At 41.0% G+C, this 19,127-nt stretch overlaps 1 protein-coding gene across 2 annotated transcripts in view; it reads left to right on the top strand.

The window, feature by feature from the left end:
* CCDC77 (coiled-coil domain containing 77) overlaps positions 1-17,676 on the top strand; it is a 30,900-nt gene extending 13,224 nt beyond the window's left edge. For both annotated transcript variants that reach the window (XM_046644788.1, XM_046644780.1), the window contains exons 5-12: positions 5,046-5,142; positions 6,298-6,370; positions 7,793-7,884; positions 9,065-9,213; positions 14,101-14,320; positions 15,717-15,842; positions 15,943-16,095; positions 16,828-17,676. In XM_046644788.1, the coding sequence (XP_046500744.1) occupies positions 5,046-5,142; positions 6,298-6,370; positions 7,793-7,884; positions 9,065-9,213; positions 14,101-14,320; positions 15,717-15,842; positions 15,943-16,095; positions 16,828-16,974 (1,057 nt within the window). In that variant the 3' untranslated portion in view covers positions 16,975-17,676. The remainder of the gene's footprint in view (positions 1-5,045; positions 5,143-6,297; positions 6,371-7,792; positions 7,885-9,064; positions 9,214-14,100; positions 14,321-15,716; positions 15,843-15,942; positions 16,096-16,827) is intronic.
* Positions 17,677-19,127: the final 1,451 nt, after the last annotated feature.

Consider the following 19,127-nt stretch of genomic DNA (forward strand, 5'->3'; position numbering starts at 1 on the left):
GCTTGTTGGTCATTTGTATATTTTCTTTAGAGAAATATCTATTCAAGTCCTTTGCCCATTTTTAAATTGGGTTTTTTGGTTTTTGTTGTTTAGTTTTAGGAGTTCTTTAAATATTCTGAATACTAATCCCTTATCAGATAAGTGATTTGCAAATGTTTTCTCATTCTGAGGATTGCCATTTTACTCTGTTGATAGTGTCCTTTGATACACAGAAGTTTTAATTTTCATAAAGTCCAGTTTGTATATTTTTTCTTTTGTGGCTTCTGCTTTTGGTGTTGTATTCAAGAAATCATTGCCAAATCCAATATCACTATGTTTTCTTCTAAGAGTCTTATGGTTTTAGCTCTTACATTTAGGTCTTTAGTTCATTTTGAGTTAATTTTTGTGGATGGTATTAGTTAAGGGTCTGACTTCGTTCTTTTGCATGTGGATATCTGGTTTTCCTAGCACCGTTTGTTGAAAAGACTATCTTTTCCCCATTGAAAGTTGAAAATCATTTGACCATATCTGCAGACTTCTCCCTGGGCTCTCTGTTCTCCTCTGTTGGTCCGTATGTCGTCACCATGTCAGTACCACTCTTGTGATTACCGTAGCTTTTCAGTACATTTTGAAATCAAGAAATATGAGTCCTCCAACCTTGTTCTTTTTCCAGATCATTTTGACTATTTGGAGTCCCTTAAGATTCTGTATGAATTTTAGGATGGATTTTTCTGTTTCTGCAAAAATATCATTGAGATTTTCATAGCAGTTGCACTGAACCTATAGATTGCTTTGGGTAGTATTGACATCTCAGTATGAAGGCTTCCAGTTCGTGGACACGGGATGTCTTTCCATTTGTTTATGTGTTCTTTTCTTTCAGCAATGTTTTCAGTGTACAAGTCATTGACTTCCGTGGTTAAATTAATTCCTAAGTATTTTGTTCCTTTTGATGCTATTGTAAGTTGAATTCTTTTCTTAATGTCCTTTTCAAATTGTTCATTGTTGGTGTATAAAAATGGAACTGATTTGCATGTTGAATTTGTCTTCTGCTACTTTATTGAATTCACTTATCAGTTCTAACAACACTTTCCTTTTTCTTTTTTCTGTGAAACCCTTAGGGTTTTCCACATATAAGATCATGACATCTGTGAACAAAGATAATTTTACTTCTCTCTTTCCAATTTGGATGTCTGTTTTCTTGCCTACTTGCTCTGGCTGGGACTTCTGATACTGTGTTAAATAGAAGTTGTGAAAGTGGGCATCTTTGTCTTGTTCTTGATCTTAGAGGAAAACTTTCAATGTTTTTACCATAAAAAAGGTGTTGACATAAAATGTCAAATGTATTTTCTGTATCAATTGCTGATGGTGTGTTTTTTTCCTCCATTCTGTTAATGTAGTGTATTACATTGATCGATTTCCATACGTTAAACTATGCTTGTGTTCCAGGAATAAATTCTACTTAATCATGGTATATAAGCCTTTTTTTTTTTTCTGAGGAAGATTAGCCCTGAGCCAACATCTGCTGGGAATCCTCCTCTTTTTGCTGAGGAAGACTGGCCCTGAGCTAACATCCATGCCCATCTTCCTCTACTTTATATGTGGGACGCCTGCCACAGCATGGCTTGCCAAGTGGTGCCATGTCCATACCTGGGATGCGAATTGGCGAACCCCGGGCTGCCAAAGCAGAATGTGGGCACTTAACTGCTGTGCCACTGGGCCAGCCCCTGCTATTGCATTTGGTTTGCTAGAATTTTGTTGAGGACTTTTGCATCAGTGTTCACAAGGGATGCTGGTTTGTCTAGTTTTCTTGTAGTGTCTTTGGCTTTGGTGTCAGGTCAGTGCTGGCCTCATAGAATGAGTTAGGAAGTGTTGCCTCTTCTTCTCTTTTTGGAAAAGTTTGAGAATGATTGGTATTAGTGTTTGCAAAGGGTTCCTGAACTCAGTTGTCTGTGTGTGTGGAGGCTTCCCCACACCAACAAGTGGTTCTTGGATGCCCGCAGGATGTCTGGGGATTCAGCTCAATTCTGACACTATCTACCCGTAGATAGAATCAGATTCCACAGGGAAGGGCTCAGTCCCACAAGACCACCCTCCACTTCAGATGCCAGTCATAAGCCCAAATTGTTACCTGAACTTTTGACCAACTGGCTATAAATCAGAGTTTCCCATGACCCCCTCCACTGATTTCAATTCATTTTCTTTTTTTCCTTTTCTTTTCTTTTTTTTTTTTGAGGAAGATTAGCCCTGAGCTAACTCTACCGCCAATCCTCCTCCTTATGCTGAGGAAGGCTGGGCCTGAGCTAACATCCGTGACCATCTTCCTCTACTTTATATGTGGGATGCCTGCCACAGCATGGCTCAACAGGCGGTGCCACGTCCACATCTGGGGTCCAAACTGGTGAACCTGGGGCCGCTGAATTGGAATGTGTGAACTTAACTGCTGTGCTACTGGGCCGGCCCCTCAATTAATTTTCTGGAATGGCTCACAGAACTCAAGAAAACCTGTTTACTCACTAGATTGCCTATTTATTACAAAGGATATGAATTAACAGTCAGATGAAGAGATACATAGGGCAAAGTCCTGAACAAGCTCCTGTCCTCTAGGATCTTGGAGCCTAGCGAGGTGGCACATGGAAGCGTTCTGGTTCCCCAGCATGGAAGCTCCCTGAAAAGGAAGAGGGCTGAGAAGCTGTCCTCTGGAATTTTTATGGAGGCTTCATTATGTAGTCTTGATTGATTAGGTCATTGGCCATTGGCAGTTGATTCAGCCTCAAGCCTCCCGCCCCCAACCCCCACCCCGGGGTTGGGGGCTGGGACTGAGAGGTCAACCCTCTGATCACATGCTTGGCTCTATTGGCAACCAGCCCCCACCCTTAGGTGCTTTCCAAACATCACCTTATTAACATAACAAAACACACTCTTCTTACTCTCAGCGCTGAGGAAATTCCAAGGGTTTTGGGACCTGTGAGCTGCAGACTGGAGGAAGACCAATATATATGAGAAATATATTTTGGTCATCTGAATACCAAATATATATTTCTTATAAATCACAATATCACAGTCCTTCTTTAAATGTTGGATTGAGTTCACCATTGCAGCCATCGGTGAAGCCATCAGGTCCAGGGTTTGTCTTTGTCAGGAGGTTTTGATTACTCATTCAGTCTCCTTAATAGTTTCAGCCTTGACCTAATGCAGAACTTCCTTTCAACTCTGGGCCACACTGAAAGCTCGCCTTCCAGGAGTATGCTTCCTTCTTGGTGGTGATAGGTGTGAGATGCAATAATTTCTCTTTTACTTTGAAGGATATGTCCTGGCATGCCTAGATCAGACCCCTGAAACTTCACTGATGTGCCCTGTAAGGTTTCCCTCCAACCCTCTGGAACACATGTATCTTACCAAGGGTTCTAATGCACTTGCCATTTCTTGTCTATCTAATCTGATTTAATGTAGTATCATCAATAGTGAACTAATGTGATCTGTGGAATGGCCAGATCCAGGTCCCTTTGGACTGATTTGATAAAGAGCAGAAGAGTTAACATGTTCTAAGGAAAGACTATAAAAGTATACTGTTATTTACCCAGCGTGAATGAGAACTGCCATGTACCTAAGGCCAAGTTAATCTGCTCTAGCAGAGTTGCATCTGGCACAGTGACTGAAATTGGGGCCTACTTGGGACTTACTGTTACCCGTCTGGTTTTGCATAGATCACACTTGTGAATTAAACGGAGGTTTGATGGAGACCTCCACCCCTACGTGCTTTAGGTCTTTTTTTTACCATCTTGGCTGGGATGAGGAGGAGCAGTTTCAGAGGCTTCCACTTGCCTTAACCCAGAAGCCAAGAAACCAGTTTGGAGGTTTTGCCAACTACCAAATACACAGTTCTACATTGGGAGATGGGGGAAACGACCATTGATTGGGTCTAGATCCAGTGGACCCACTGTGAGCTGGACCTGGACCCTCTCTTTATTACATGGTTCCTCTATGCCCCAGTACCATGATAATGCTTCATGTCACCAGGCATCAGTGTCAACTCAGACCCTGTATCCAGCAATCCTTGAAATGCCTAGGATATTTCCTTTTCCCCAGTGTACAATTACTTGAAAAAATGGCCACAGGCCCTTTGGGGAAGGACTGGGGGAGTCATTACCATGTACACTTACTGTGGTGTCACCGGGTCTCACCTCTTGGGAGACCTAGCTTCTCCTTCAGGTGGTAGTTTCTGGGTTTTAAAACTGTCAGAGGTATGGAAAATGGGCCAGAGATTGTGATTTTGTATAGGACACAGCCCTCAGCCTCTCTCCATCTTTCCTTTATTTTAATTGTTTAAGCTGTACCCCGTTGACCACCTGTCTGTCTTGCTCCTAAGAACACTATGTGCTGTCAACCATCTGCATGTGACAGGCACTGAAATCTCGTTTTCGAGTTTGCTTCCTTGGTCCATTTCTGATATCAACGGTCTTAGTTTGGGTTCCCTGGACAGACTCTGGGTGGAGGTTTGTTGCAGGAGGTTTTCTGGGGAGCGCTCTCGGGAGGAGCCTCCTGGGAGGGAATAGGGAAGGTGTGGCAGGGCAGAGCTTGAGCTGCAGTTCCATTACAGCAGGCCTGCACCACTGCCCGGGGGCCTTGACGCTGCGGTGGCTCTTCAGAGATATTGGGCTTTTGTACCCCCACATTAGCAGGCACTGGGTGTGGCTGTCCCTTGGGCATACTGGTGGGTGTGGCAGTTGTGGAGAGAGGTTCAGCGGTGAGCCCCGGCCTGCAGCATCGCTGGCAGTGGAGGGAGTGAGCCCGTCAGTGCCCAAGAGGAGAATCTGAGCAGTGTACCCTAGGACCACTGTGGGTCTTTTCTAGAACCAACTCAGATTTTCTGGCCCCTTCTCTCCGAGTTCCTGATGTAAATACCTGATGTTTTAAAAATTAGAGCTAAGGTCTAGATAAGTCTTATTCAATTTTAACTTGAGATTACCATTATTTTAAAAATAACTAAGTCAGAAGGGAGATCTTTTAAACAGAAAAATTTACTTACTCTGGACACAATGTGTGCTTACTCTCTCCGAGAATTACAGGGAGCTAGAAGACAAGAAAAAGATTCAGAATCTCTTGGCTCTTGTGGGAACAGACACTGGAGAGGTGACCTATTTCTATAAGGAGCCTCCCAACAAAGTAAGTAATCTCTGGTAGGCATGGCTTTTACAGAATGGGCTAGGTCCTTAGAGCCATTGTGGTACTTGCTAAAGAAGATAGAAGGAGAATTAGCTATCATAGTCCCATTTTTACCTAAGTTTTCAAAGCATTTTCCATAATTATAAAGAACTTTATCATTTTATTCTTTTTCTTCAAAAACTTTGAGAAGCAGCATTGTTTACCTCATTTCACCATTTGGGAACCTAAGGTACAGAGTAGAGGTTTTGGATGAGATTAGAGAGGAAAGCAGGAGCAGACTTGTATGGGAGCAGGTTTCAATACTCAACTTTCTTTTCTTTTCTTTTTTTTTTATTTTTCTTTATTTATTTTTTTTTTTTGGTGAGGAAGATTGGCCTTGGGCTAACATTTGTTGCCAATCTTCCCTTTTTTTCAATTTTGCTTTTTCTCTCCAAAGCCCCACTACATAGTTGTATATCCTGGTTATAAGTCCTTCTAGTTCTTCCATGTGGGATGCTGCCACAGCATGGCTTGATGAGCAGTGTGCTGGTCTGTGCCCAGGATCTGAACCGGTGAACCCCAAGCCACCAAAGTGGAGTGCACCAACCTAACCACTTGGCCACGGCACCACCCCTCAACTTTCTTTTTTAATCTTTGTTTATACTGATTACAAAAGTAATGTGGTCTTTATTAAAAACAAACACAGGTTTCAGCAATCTATCATAAAAGTGGCACGTTCCATAATTCTATACCCCAGAGATAAAACTCTTTTTTCCATTCTTATAGAAATGTTTGTGTGTATACACTATTTCCATTTTTTCACTCTATAAACAGTGCCTCAGTGAGCATTTTTGTACGTATCTACATATGCATACTTCTGTATCTCCATTGCTTTTCTAAAGACCCTGTCAAAGACCTTTTTTTTCTTTTGAGCAGATATTGCTAAGTAACTCTGAAATTTTATTTTTTTAGTTTATATCGTAGGAACACTGAGTTTTATCCAATTTGTTACTTTGTCCACTTTGGTCTCACATATGTATGACATCCTTATGTGATTATATCCATTTTGACCAATTTAATTTATGAATAGTTTTTGATCTGTGGAACTAAAGCTAAAAAGTGAAATGTTATATTTATAAGAAAGCTACTTCTATACCTTTCTTTTTGCTTCTTCAGGTCAGCATTCTCCAAAAGACTGTCCAGGCTGTAGATATATGTGAACAGAATGCATCTTCAGCTTTCAGAGCAGGTACTAACCATAATACTAGAAATTCTTATTGCTACAGAATTCAAAAAACTCAGTGCAAATAATTAGAAATTTTTTCCTACTATACAGTGATAAGGAATGTTCTTAATGATGCCTCTAGTGGCCTGAGATCTTACTTTGCTTTTATTTTTAACCTTTCCATGATGTTTTAATGAAATAGAATAAAAAAATACAATTAACATGCTTATAGTGATAGTCATAAAGCAGATTTGCACAACTTCTGGAATCACAGGGTGTTATTAGCCTCTCTAAGCCTCAATCTCCTTCTCTCTCTCTTTCTCTCTCTCTTTTTTTTAATGAAAATCCCAATTTTCTTTCTTTTTTTTAATTTTTTTTTTTTTTTTGAGGAAGATTACCCCTGAGTTACCATCTGCTAGCAATCCTCTTTTCACTGAGGAAGACTGGCCCTGAGCTAACGTCCATGCCCATGTTCCTCTACTTTCTATGTGGGACGCCTGACACAGCATGGCTTGCCAAGTGGTGCCATGTCCACCCTGGGGATCCGAACCAGCAAACCCCAGGCTGCCAAGCAGAACGTGCGAACTGAACCGCTGTGCCACCGGGCAAGCCCCAACTTTCTTTTCTTTTTAATTGAGATATAATTTACATATAACATTATAATAGGTTCAAGTATACAACATAATGATTCTATGTTTGTCTTGACTACGAAATGATCACCATAGTGAGTCTAGTTAACTTCGATCACCACACATAGTTACAGTTTTTTTTCTTGTGACAAGAACTTTAAGCTCTACTGTCTTAGCTTGAGCTTCTTTCATCCAAGAAATTAAGTTTTGTTCATTGCAATCTTAGTGTTGCTTATTTTAAAAATAACCTTGTCTTTTGGGCTCAGCCCCACTAGTGGTTGAGTTTGGTGTGCTCTGCTTTGGTGGCCCAGGTTCAGTTCCCAGATGCAGACCTACACCACTCCCCAGCCATGCAGTGGCAACATCCCACATACAAAATAGAAGAAGATTGGCACAGATGTTAGCTCAGGGTGAATCTTCCTCAGCAAAAATAAAATAAAATAAAATAGCCTTGTCTTTTGAAAATTGGGCGATACATCATAATCAAAATGTTTAGATTTAGTTTTTCTTATTCCTTACCCTTTCTGATTAAATACGCATTTACAAAGAAAACAGATACAACTCCAAAGGAAAATTCAGTGGTTTATTCTTTAGGAAAATGAATATTTTATCCAAGTGACATCCTAGCAGAGTTCCCTCCTGGAGATTCCTGTTTGAAAAATTAAACACTGTAGTCATTGTATGTTTTCCTTTTTCTTCCTTTCCTTCTCTTCTCAGTAAATGAAGGCAAACTCTTCTGCAAAGTTAGTGCTGATGCTTGAATAGGAGAAAGAAGAGCTGAGTAAAGGTCTTCCTTAATCTTTGTTTTGTATTTTAGATTCTAAAGTGAGCAAAAGAAAACCAGCAATGCGAGAGAAGGAGGAGAGTTCTGAGCAATACCAAGGAGACATACAAACACTTATCCTCCAGGTAAAGCATTCGCTTTGGCAGACCCAAACAGTTTCTGTCCCCGAGCTTAGCTTTGCACAACATGTCTTCATTATCATGTGAGAAGTAGCTCTCTATACACGTTACATCCAGGCATCGTGTGATTGATAAAATCGAGGTTGTTCCTAATTTCCAGGAGCTTATATTTTAAAACCATTATTCTGTATTCAGCCGTTCTAGAAGTGCTGTTCCGAACCTTCAGTTCATCCAGCTTACCTCCAAAGCCCTACCCAACCAAGTCTGCATACAGTCAGAATTCTTTCGTGGTTGGCCTGGGGGATGCCCAGAGAGTTGCAGCTGTCTATGCTGATAGATAGACCTTTAGGGGTATGTCCCTTTATTAGTGCGTGTGTTCTGAAGTCTAGGAAAGTAATGAATTATCCTCTTACCACCTGGTAATTGTATATCATCTACAAGCATGATTTTTCATCTAGTTGCACGCAAGTTCATGTCCTTATCAGTGGGATGTCTTGATTTAAATGACAGTTTCTGCCTTTGGCCAGTATCCACTTTTGGAGTTCTGAGACCCAGACTCGGAGAAGGAAATTACATTATACTCTTTTTTCTTTTTTGCTTTATCTCCCCGAATCCCCCCAGTACATAGTTGTATATTTTTAGTTGTGGCATGTGGGACGCCGCCTCAACATGGCCTGATGAGCAGTGCCGTGTCTGCGCCCAGGATCTGAACCAGCGAAACCCTGGGCTGCCAAAGCGGAGCTCGCGAACTTAACCACTCGGCCACGGGGCCAGCCCCCTACATTATACTCGTTTTGCTCCGCTTTTTAAATTAAAAAATGAAGAAAAGAGTCATTCTATTTCTGGGCAATTAGGGAGTCTTAAAAGAAAGATAGTCTTAAAAGTCCAAAAAAGGAGATAGTGCAAAGGTGAGAATCTTAGGGTAGAGGAAACTGGATTTTCTAGCTTTCTTCATGTGATGGAGGTGCTCTGTCCAGAGTGGACTGAGTCTGCTCTTGTGTCGCCTAACCCCATTTATAAGATGTTAAATACAGGGGAGTATAGTTGAGATACTTTCTCTATTTGTTTTGCTGCTGTGCTTTTGGTTTTTGGTTTGTGGGTTCTTTAAATTTTTCTGCAGAAGGACTCCCTTTTAGAGGTAAGAAATAAATGGAAGCAGATGCCTCCCCCATTTTGGCCTTTCCAGGTGGAAGCCCTGCAGGCTCAGATGGAAGAACAAACCAAGCTTTCTAGAGAGCAAGTTGAAGGGCTCATGGAGGACAGACGGATCCGCATTGAAGAGATACAAGTTCATCATCAGAGGAATCAGGACAAAATCAAAGAGCTTACCAAAAAGTAAGTGTTCAAGAAACCTGTGCCTAACAGACTTTTTAATTTTTCTGAATGGTTTGAAAGGTAACGGTGCTGTGCTTGAGCATAGCATCCTGGGACTGAAGGGACCTGGAAAGAATCGTCGTCATCAGGCAGTGCTGCCTCTATGTAGGTGAGTGTCCAGGCTTTTCCAGGAATATTGTTGATTCTTTTCTTGGAGAGCTGGTGAGTGTTCCATATGCTCTATTTAACCCATTTTCATGATGTAGTTTGATCTCATTGGTTAAGAAATGTTCTTTTATCCACTAATGTGTTATTTGGCTCAGTGTGGTAGGCTCTTTTCTTTTGTTGGCCCTTGTGCATATGGAGACATGTAACTTGACATAGCTGTACCAAAGAAGCACTGAGTCTCTGGACTCACTGTTTTTGCTGCTTACCTGCCTGTCTTCCTTGGCTCTCTGCAGTCTGATTCCATCCCCATCATTTTACTAAGCATGCCCTTCTGAGGTCATCATTGACTTCTTAATTTCTGGGACCAATTATCTCTTTACAGTCCTCATTGTAATTAGTATATTTCTCTGTATTTGGCACCTCTGATTACCCTCTCTTTGAAGTTAATCTCCCTTGATTTCTGTCTTTTGTTGTTTGTTTTTAAAGATTGGCACCTGAGCTAACATCTGTTGGCATTTTCCTTTTTTAATTTTTTTTTTCTTCTCCCCAAAGCCCCCCAGTACATAGTTGTATATTGTAGTTGTCGGTCCTTCTGGTTGTGCTATGTGGGACGCTGCCTCAACATGGCCTAATGAGCGGTGCCATGTCCACGCCCAGGAACTGAACCGGTGAAACCGTGGGCCACCAAAGCAGAGTGCAAGAACTTAACCACTGGGCCACGGGCCGGCCCCGTCTCCCTTGATTTCTGTCTTTCTTGATTCTTCTACCTGTCTAACCCTCCTCTGCCTTCTGTCTTGTTCCAGTGGCCAGATCTGTGCTGTAAAGACATCTTCAGATGAACATGTTTGAACACCTCAAATTTACCATGGATGAAACCAAACTGTTTTTCTTTCGCAGCATCACCTCCTCCCCCATCTCCAATCTACTACGTCATTCTTCTCTTCGTTTAGTGTAATGACAGCACACCATCCACTTTCCCAAGCTTGAAACCTCGGGGTTATCTTCAACTCCTCGCTCTCTTATTCCCTCATTCCAAACCCTATCAAGTGTAAGCCTGAGAAGCCTCTCAAATCCGTTCTCTGCCCTGTCATTCTTACCACATTGGTTAAAGCTATGTTCTTGTTTAAATGGTTACCGTAATGCCACTGTTCGACCTGTCACTGGTCCCTTTGTGTTTTGCAGTCTTCCTCACTGTTATGACTTAGCTCCTCCATTAGGAGTTATCAGCTGCTAAGAACGTTTGATAGCTCCCCATTTATCTTACGATAAAGTTCTGATTCCTTAGCATGAATTATTAGGAGCTTCATCATCTGGCTCCAAATTAACCTTTTCAGTCTCAGCGCCTCCTCTGTTCCCGTAGTTCACCTCATCCTCCTGCCAGACTAATAGTGTCTATTGTATGGAACACTTGCTGTGTGGCAGGCACCTTGCTGTGCACTGTCACCCTTCTCTGCAGACTTCCCCAGGCAGAATTAAATTTTTCTTCCTGCACATTCCCATAATGATTCACATGCCTCTATGATGATTCTTAGCACTACCTATTATAATTATGTCTTTGTCTCCCCTGCGTCTTCCTGTAGCCTCTCTCTTGGCCTGTGTGCATAAATAGGCTCATAATAAACATTTGTTGACTACTTTATGATCCTTATCAAGTTGCATCTTATTGCCTATTCTCTGCGTTAAACAGCCTACATTAAAAATACTTTTTCAGGGTCCTGCCCAGTGGGGCAGTGGGCCAGCCCCATGGCTGAGTGGTTAGGTTCATGCACTCCGCTTCAGTGGCCCAGTCTTTCACTGGTTCGGATCCTGGGCGTGGACATGGCACTGCCCGTCAAGCCATGCTGAGGCAGCGACCCACATAGCAGAACTAGAAGGATCTGCAATTAGAATAAACAACTATGTACTTGAGCATAGCATCTTCACTTTTCATTGGCCTGTTTTTTGGGGTTTTTTTTACTTTTTATTGAGATTATGAGAGTTTACAACCTTGTGAAATTTCAGTTGTACATTATTGTCAGTCATGTTGTAGATGCACCACTTCAGCCTTTGTGCCCTTCCCCCACCCCCTTCTTTCCCCTGGTAACCACCGATCAGTTCTCTTTGTCTGTATGTTTAACTTCCACATAGGAGTGGAGTCATACAGAGATTGTCTTTCTCTATCTGGCTGATTTCACTTAACATTTACCCTCAAGGTCCATCCATGTTGTTGTGAATGGGACGATTTTATCCTTTTTTATGGCCGAGTAGTATTCCATTGTATATGTATACCATATCTTCTTTATCCAATCATCAGCTGATGGGCACTTAGGTTGCTTCCATGTCTTGGCTATAGCATGGGACTTTCGGAATTGCTGACTTCAAGCTCTTTGGATAGATACCCAGTAGTGGGATGGCTGGGTCATATGGTATTTCTGTTTTTAATTTTTTGAGAAATCTCCATACTGTTTTCCACAGTGGCTGCACCAGTTTGCATTCCCACCAGCAGTGTATGAGCGTTCCTTTTTCTCCACAACCTCTCCAACATTTGTCACTTTTTGTTTTGGTTATTTTTGCCATTCTAACAGGTGTAAGGTGATATCTTAGTGTAGTTTTGATTTGCATTTCCCTGATGATCAGTGATGATGAGCATCTTGTCATGTGTCTCTTGGCCATCCATATATCTTCTTTGGAGAAATGTCTGTTCATGTCTCCTGCCCATTTTTTTGATCAGGTTGTTTGATTTTTTGTTGTTGGTTGTGTGAGTTCTTTATATATTATGGGGATTAACCCTTTGTCGGATATATAACTTGTAAATATTTTTTCCCAACTAGTGGGTTGTTTTTTTGTTTCAATCCTGTTTTCCCTTGACTTGAAGAAGGTCGTTAGTCCGATGAAGTCCCATTTGTTTATTCTTTCTATTGTTTCCCTCATCTGAGGAGATATGGTGTCCGAAAAGATCCTTTTGATACTGATGTCAAAGAGTGTATTGCCTGTATTTTCTTCCAGAAGACTTATTGTTTCAGATCTAATCTTTAGATCTTTGATCCATTTTGAGTTTATTTTTGTGAATGGTAAAAAAGAATGGTCAATTTTCATTCTCTTGCATGTGGCTGTCCAGTTTTCCCAGCACCATTTGTTGAAGAGACTTTCTTTTCTCCATGTATGCCCTCAGCTCCTTTTTCAAAGATTAGCTGTCCATAGATGTGTCGTTTTGATTCTTGGCTTTCAATTCTGTTCCATTGCTCTGTGCATCTGTTTTTGTACCAGTACCATGCTGTTTTGATTACTGTAGCTTTGTAGTATGTTTTGAAGTCAGGAATTGTGATGCCTCCAGCTTTGTTCTTTTTTCTCAGGATTGCTTTAGCAATTCAGGGTCTTTTGTTGCCCCATATGAATTTTAGGATTCAGTATTCTATTCCTGTAAAGAATGTCATTGGGATTCTGATTGGGATGATGTTGAATCTGTAGATTGCTTTAGGTAGTATGGACATTTTAACTATGTTTATTCTTCCAATCCACGTGCATGGAATGTCTTTCCATCTCTTTATGTCGTCATCAACTTCTTTCAGTAAAGTCTTGTAGTTTTCGTTGTATAAATCTTTCACTTCCCTGGTTAAATCTATTCCAAGATATTTTATACTTTTTGTTGTGATTGTGAATGGGATTGTGTTCCTGAGTTCTCTTTCTATTACTTTGTTATTAGAGTATAAACATGCAACTGATTTACGTAAGTTGATTTTGTACCCTGTAACTTTGCTTTAATTGTTGATTGCTTCTAGTAGCTTCTTGATGGTTGTAGGGTTTTTTCTCTATATAAGATCATGTAGTCTGCAAACAGCGAGAGTTTCACTTCTTAATTGTCTATTTGGATTCCTTTTATTTCTTTTCTTTTTCCTGCCAAATTGCTCTGGCTAAAACCTCCAGTACTATGTTGAAGAAGAGTGGTGAGAGTGGGCACCCTTGTCTTGTTCCTGTTCTCAGAGGGATGGATGGCTTTCAGTTTTTGCCCATTGAGTATGATGTTGGCTTTGGGTTTGTCATATATGGCCTTTATTATGTTGAGATAGTTTCCTTCTATACCCATTTTATTGAGAGTTTTTATCATAAATGGATGTTGGATCTTGTCGAATGCTTTCTCTGCATCTATTGAGATGATCATGTGGTTTTTGTTTCTCATTTTGTTAATGTAGTGTATCACGTTGATAGATTTAAACTGATAGGGTATTTTGGAGAAGGAGAAGTTAAATGGGCTACAGTTGTCGAGATGACTTCATAGAGGAGGTTGGTCTTGAAACAAGAATGAGATTTGCTATGGGGCAGTTTACACGTGGAGCACAGCAGAAGCAAAAGCAAAACTGTTTTTGACGTTATAGAACTTGGGTTAACCCTCAGTCAGAACACCATGGTTTATTTCTTTATTGTAAAGTCTTGTGCCTGGAAATAGTCCATACTTACGCAGGCTGTGTATAAATATTTCTGTAGTCCTTCTAAGTGTATAACCTGAGATTAGCTCTCCGGAAAATGTCTGTAAAGACCAGTCTGAAACAGTGAGCATGGATAGATACATCACGCATTGTCTGGTAAAAAAGTAAGGTTGTCAGTGATCACATTAGTATATTTTTAAAACTGCTAATAATATTTTACAGAACTTATCTATTACACAATATTTAAAGAACCTGTATCTTCCCTTTGTTGGAATAACTGTATGTCATATGTGCTGTGTAAGCGTCTTCATGTCCACATGTGTACTTTCTTTCATAGTCTCCATCACACCCAAGAACTACTCTATGAGAGCACCAAAGACTTTTTGCAACTCAGATTTGAAAACCAAAATAAAGAAAAGTCATGGATGCTTGAAAAGGATCATTTGATATCAAAGATTAAGCAGTACAGGGTGCAGTTTAAGAAGAAAGAAGATAAAATTGGAAAAGTTTGGCCAGTTGTTCATGAGAGTCGTCATAACCAAAACGAATATATTAAGGTAGTTTCCTTATGTCTTACAGAAATTGGTTATTTTTCTGGAACACTTGAAGGAATTCAGAGAATGCCACCACACCTAAGAATTGTTGTACAAGATCCATTCAGTCCACGAAGCTGTTGTGGCAGCAACCTCAAGAAATAGGTTTCAAAGAGTAGCTCATCCTTATGGTGTTTGGGGATTTAGAAAATGAAACCATTCATTCATTCAACAAGTATTTAGGGGCCAGCCCCGTGGCCCAGTGGTTAAGTTAGTGCGCTCTGCTTCGGTGGCCCAGGGTTTCGCCAGTTTGAATCCTGGGCGAGGACATGGCACTGCTTATCAGGCCATGCTGAGGCAGCATCCCACATGCCACAACTGGAAGGACCCACCACTAAAAATACACAACCATGTACCAGGGAGCCTTGGGGAGAAAAAAAAAAAAAGGAAAAATAAAATCTTGAAAAAAAAAAACCGTAGCAAATATTTACTGTACTGATACTCTGGGCTAGGCTTTGAGGCTACGTGAGTAAATGCGCTAGAGCAGATCTGCCTTCATGGCATTTATATTTTAGTGGGTGAGAAAGAACAGAAACATTAACAAACAAGAAAATGATAGATTATGGGAAAGTGGTTTTAAGGAATGAAAAGGATTATATGTAGTTGCTGGAAGTCTACTTTTGTAGGGAAGTACAAGGACACTCTTAAGTCTGGTGTTTTTGCTGAGACCTGAAAAATGGGACCGAGCTTGCCATATAGACCTAGGGAAAGAGCATTCCAGGCCGAGGGGAGAGCAAGGCCCTGGAGTATCTTGAAGGAGAAGGTAGGGTGCCATTGTGCTTGTAAAGGAGTCAGCAAGGAGGAAGTGGGTGCAGGTGGAGGGGCGCGCAGCAGCCAGTCACGGAGGGCTTTCTAGGGCCTTCGTATGCTTGGTGAGAATATTTAGCTCTCAATGGTGTTCTGTCTTTGAAGCGTTGTGTGCAAGGAAATAACGTGATGTGGTTAAGGTTTTTAAAGCTCATTCTGGCTGCTCAGTGGGACATGGATAATAAGCGTTATTATTGTTGTTCTGATGATGGTTTCTTTCTCTTTAAAGGAGAACTTCAGAAATGCGTCCCAAAACACATATTGTAATGTCTTACTTGGGACAATTCTGAGATCCATTATCTGACTCTTCCTGGAGCTAGAAATATTTGTTTTATTTTAAACAATTTCTACTGTGTACACTTTAGAAAAGGCTAAGAGAATCCTTTAGAAGTAGGAGGTTTTCAAATGTTCTTCAGAGTTCCTTTCTGTCTTGTTCCTTAACTCGTTTTGTACTTTTGGAAATCCTTCCTTTCCCTTCTTTCTTTAAGTGCTCTTTGAGTTACCTAAATTGTAGAACTGAATAGTAATGGATGTTGTTCCTTTTGCCCTGCAGTCCCTAAAGGATAAGTTAGTACAAGAGAAGAAGCTGTCCAGCATGTACCAAGAGCAGTGCATTGCCCTGGAGGAAGAACTTGCCCGAATTCGGGAGGAGGAGGGGGTGAGGAGAGAGATCTTCAAGGTACAGAATTCTCTGCCCCTTACCGTGGAGCGGGAAGTGCGGATGGCTCCGGGAGGCTTCTCTCATCTTCACAAATGCCTTCCTGTTTCCCTCTATTTAGGATCGCACCAACAAGATGGGGAAGCGTTTACAGGTAATGACAAAACGCTATGAGGCCTTGGAGAATCGGCGTGTCTTGGAAGTAGAAGGCTTTAAGACGGATATTAAGGCTCTCCGGCAGAAACTGAAAGACTTGGAGCAAATGCTCTATAAGGTAGGTGCTGATCCTGAATTAGCAAGAGGTTTAGGGGTGCAAGTGAGGAAACATGGTCCTGAGGGCTCCTCAGGAGAAAGGTGTGTTTCCCTGACGGTAGACACTAATGGATCACCATCCTTTAAGCCTCACTGAAATCGGTTTAACAAGTACATGCTAGAGGGAAGACCAAAATAGACCGAAATAATTGAATGACTGCATCACTATACTTCCATCAAAGCTAAACTTAACAAATCCCTCTCAATTCAAGAAGTAGATTTAAAGAACTGTGTCTGTTTCACAAATAGTGCGACTGAGCAGTTGAGTAATAATTTTCCCCCATCGGACACAGCTGTATTTAGAATCCAAGTTGCCTCAGGAGCCTTCTTAAAGAGATTTAACCAGTCATCCACATATCCTAAAGGTTAATTGTAGAAAAGAAGAGATGCTTTCATTCTTTGGCAGATTTACCAATACTGTTTATATTGGTCTCTGCTTTTTACTCACTGTTTGTCGAGCTCTATCTGAAGACTCCTTTGCTGTTGTATGAGAAAGCAGAGAGTCTCATTCCTTTTTCTGCTTTAATTCTGCTCTACATTTCCCTTCTTTTCGTTGGTCACTAAACAGACTAAGGATCGAATTATTCTGCATACTAAAAGTCTCAAAAAGGAGCCAGCATAGCCTGTTCTTTATGATGGATTTTTCTTCCCTGACGTATGCCATGATCATTTTTTCTTCTTTTCCTATCTCTAGGCAACACTTAACGCGCGGGCAAACCAGGACCTTGCCATCCTCTGTGAGGTCCGGGACAGCAATAGACGGGCACATAAGATACAAGGAGAACTGAAGAACCTGAAGTCCAAAGTATTTGGTCTGGAGAATGAACTTAGACTCTGTTGATCTTTACTTTTGGAAATGACTCTCATCTGGAATAGGCCTGCTTCCTGAAATCTGAAAACAAAATGTCGTCTTCTCCCAGGAACTACAGGCAGAGAGATGCCTGGGATAGTGCTATCTGTTATTATAGAGACAGAGTGAAGAAGCATCAGGACTGCTTATAAAGCTTTTCTTGCGTGTTAAGCTTTATCTATAGTTTTTGCTGTCCTGTTAACCTTTTAGTTGTTTTGGTCTGGACTATAACCTGAATTAGTTAGACATTTTCCCACATTTATAATGACAGCTTTTGTTTTTTTAAGAAGACAATGACGATGAAAACTTAGGAAGAAAGTATTTTTCTGTGAGCTTGGCTGAGTGTCAATGGGAACACCTTTCCTGAGGAGAGAAAGGCATCCACAGAGCTCGCCTTCCTCCCAGGCAGAGGGAAGGCAGCAAACCACAGCTTGTGAAATGTGACTAGGCAGGCATTCTGCTGTGTGACTGTGTTCGTGAGCTGTAGGGCCCGAGTTACATTTTGGGACACTCAGTCTCATGAACTTTCACCAGAGGGCACCAGAGACCCTACTCTCAAGCAAAATGTTCATCTAGGAAGATAAAGGTGCCACTTTGGTAAGAGCGAGTGAAACTTAAATGATCTTTGTATAAAAAGTTCATTATTATACCAGTAACATGGTTTTTTAAAAATAATGTATATATTTTAAATTAACTATTTTCAATAAAATAAGTAATTGAAAATATTCTATTTGAGTTTTCTGTAATTTCTTGTTAAAACCACGTTTATACTTTGTTAATGACTCAGTTTACTTACTTGGTCCCTGGTGTCTGCAGTTCTGCACAAGTACTGGTTTCCCAACTGCATCCATTGAACTCATCTGGTGTTGGAGGTAACAGAGATAGCACAAAGGTGATGGCACTAAAACTTTATCCATTTCTTCCATCTATATGCTTTTTTAGGCAAATTGCTATGCATTTGGAGCAAAATAATTGTGTGTGTTCCTGGACAGCCTCTGAGAAGTCAGTTGGTCTTAGCTTAGTATGGTATCGCTCTTACTTATCCGGAACAAAGGGAAGAATTCATGTTTTCATATTTGTGTTGAGGAAAGTGGTGGATGAACTGCTATTAGGAGATGCTACCTTCTTTTTAAAAGCCTGTGATAGGGGCCAGCCCTGTGGCCAAGTGGGTAAGTTCGCGTGCTCCACTTCAGCAGCCCAGGGTCTCACTGGTTTGGATCCTGGGCACGGACATGGCACTGCTCATCAGGCCATGCTGAGGTGACGTCCCACATGCCACAACTAGAATATACAACTATTTACTGGGGGGCTCTGGGGAGAAAAGAAGGTGAAGAAGAAGAAAAAAAAGGATTGGCAACAGATGGTAGCTCAGGTGCCAATTAAAAAAAAGCCTATGACACCAGGTCAGATTTTTTTCACAATAAACTGGGACTGGAGTTCTTACAGGGCCCAGTCCTGGGCTTTAGAGGGATGTGCATAAGTGGATGGTTCTTCCTTTTGTCCAACACTTAAGGAACTGGCTTTTCATGATTACTGCTGTTTTGATGCTGGGCAAAACAAAAAGTCTTATTAAATCATAGAATTTCAGAGTAAGAAGGAATCTTGGAGATCATATAATCCAAATTTTTAATTTTATATATGACTTTGAGGCCTGCCACCATTGACTTCAGCAATCAGTTGATAATGTTTCTAACACCTTGGCCTCAATTCCAATGACATTCATCTTTGTGTTAACTACCCACTAGTATAGCCACTCTCTAAACCTCATCATCAGTTAAAACTACTCCGTCACCAAGAAGCAGTGTAGAGTAGTGGAAAGAGCATGGGCTTTGGAGACTCGGATGTAGATGCAATCATGCCTCTTACTAAAACCCTCAGGCTCTGGTCTCTTCATCTGTAAAACAGAGATAGATCTACCTGCTTTGGCAGGGTGATTGAGGATTAAGAAAGAAAATCCAGTGTCCAGAATATATAAAGAATTCTTACAGCTCAACAATAAAAAGACAACACAAAAAAATGGCCAAGAGATCTGATTAGATATTTCTCTGAAGATAACATACAAATGGCCAATAAGTACACAAAAAGATGCTCAGGGGGGCTGGCCTGGTGGCGCAGCGGTTAAGTTCCCATGCTCCGCTTCTCAG

The sequence above is a fragment of the Equus quagga genome, chromosome 1, assembly GCF_021613505.1.
Source record: "Equus quagga isolate Etosha38 chromosome 1, UCLA_HA_Equagga_1.0, whole genome shotgun sequence".
In the NCBI taxonomy this organism is placed as follows: Eukaryota; Metazoa; Chordata; class Mammalia; order Perissodactyla; family Equidae; genus Equus; species Equus quagga.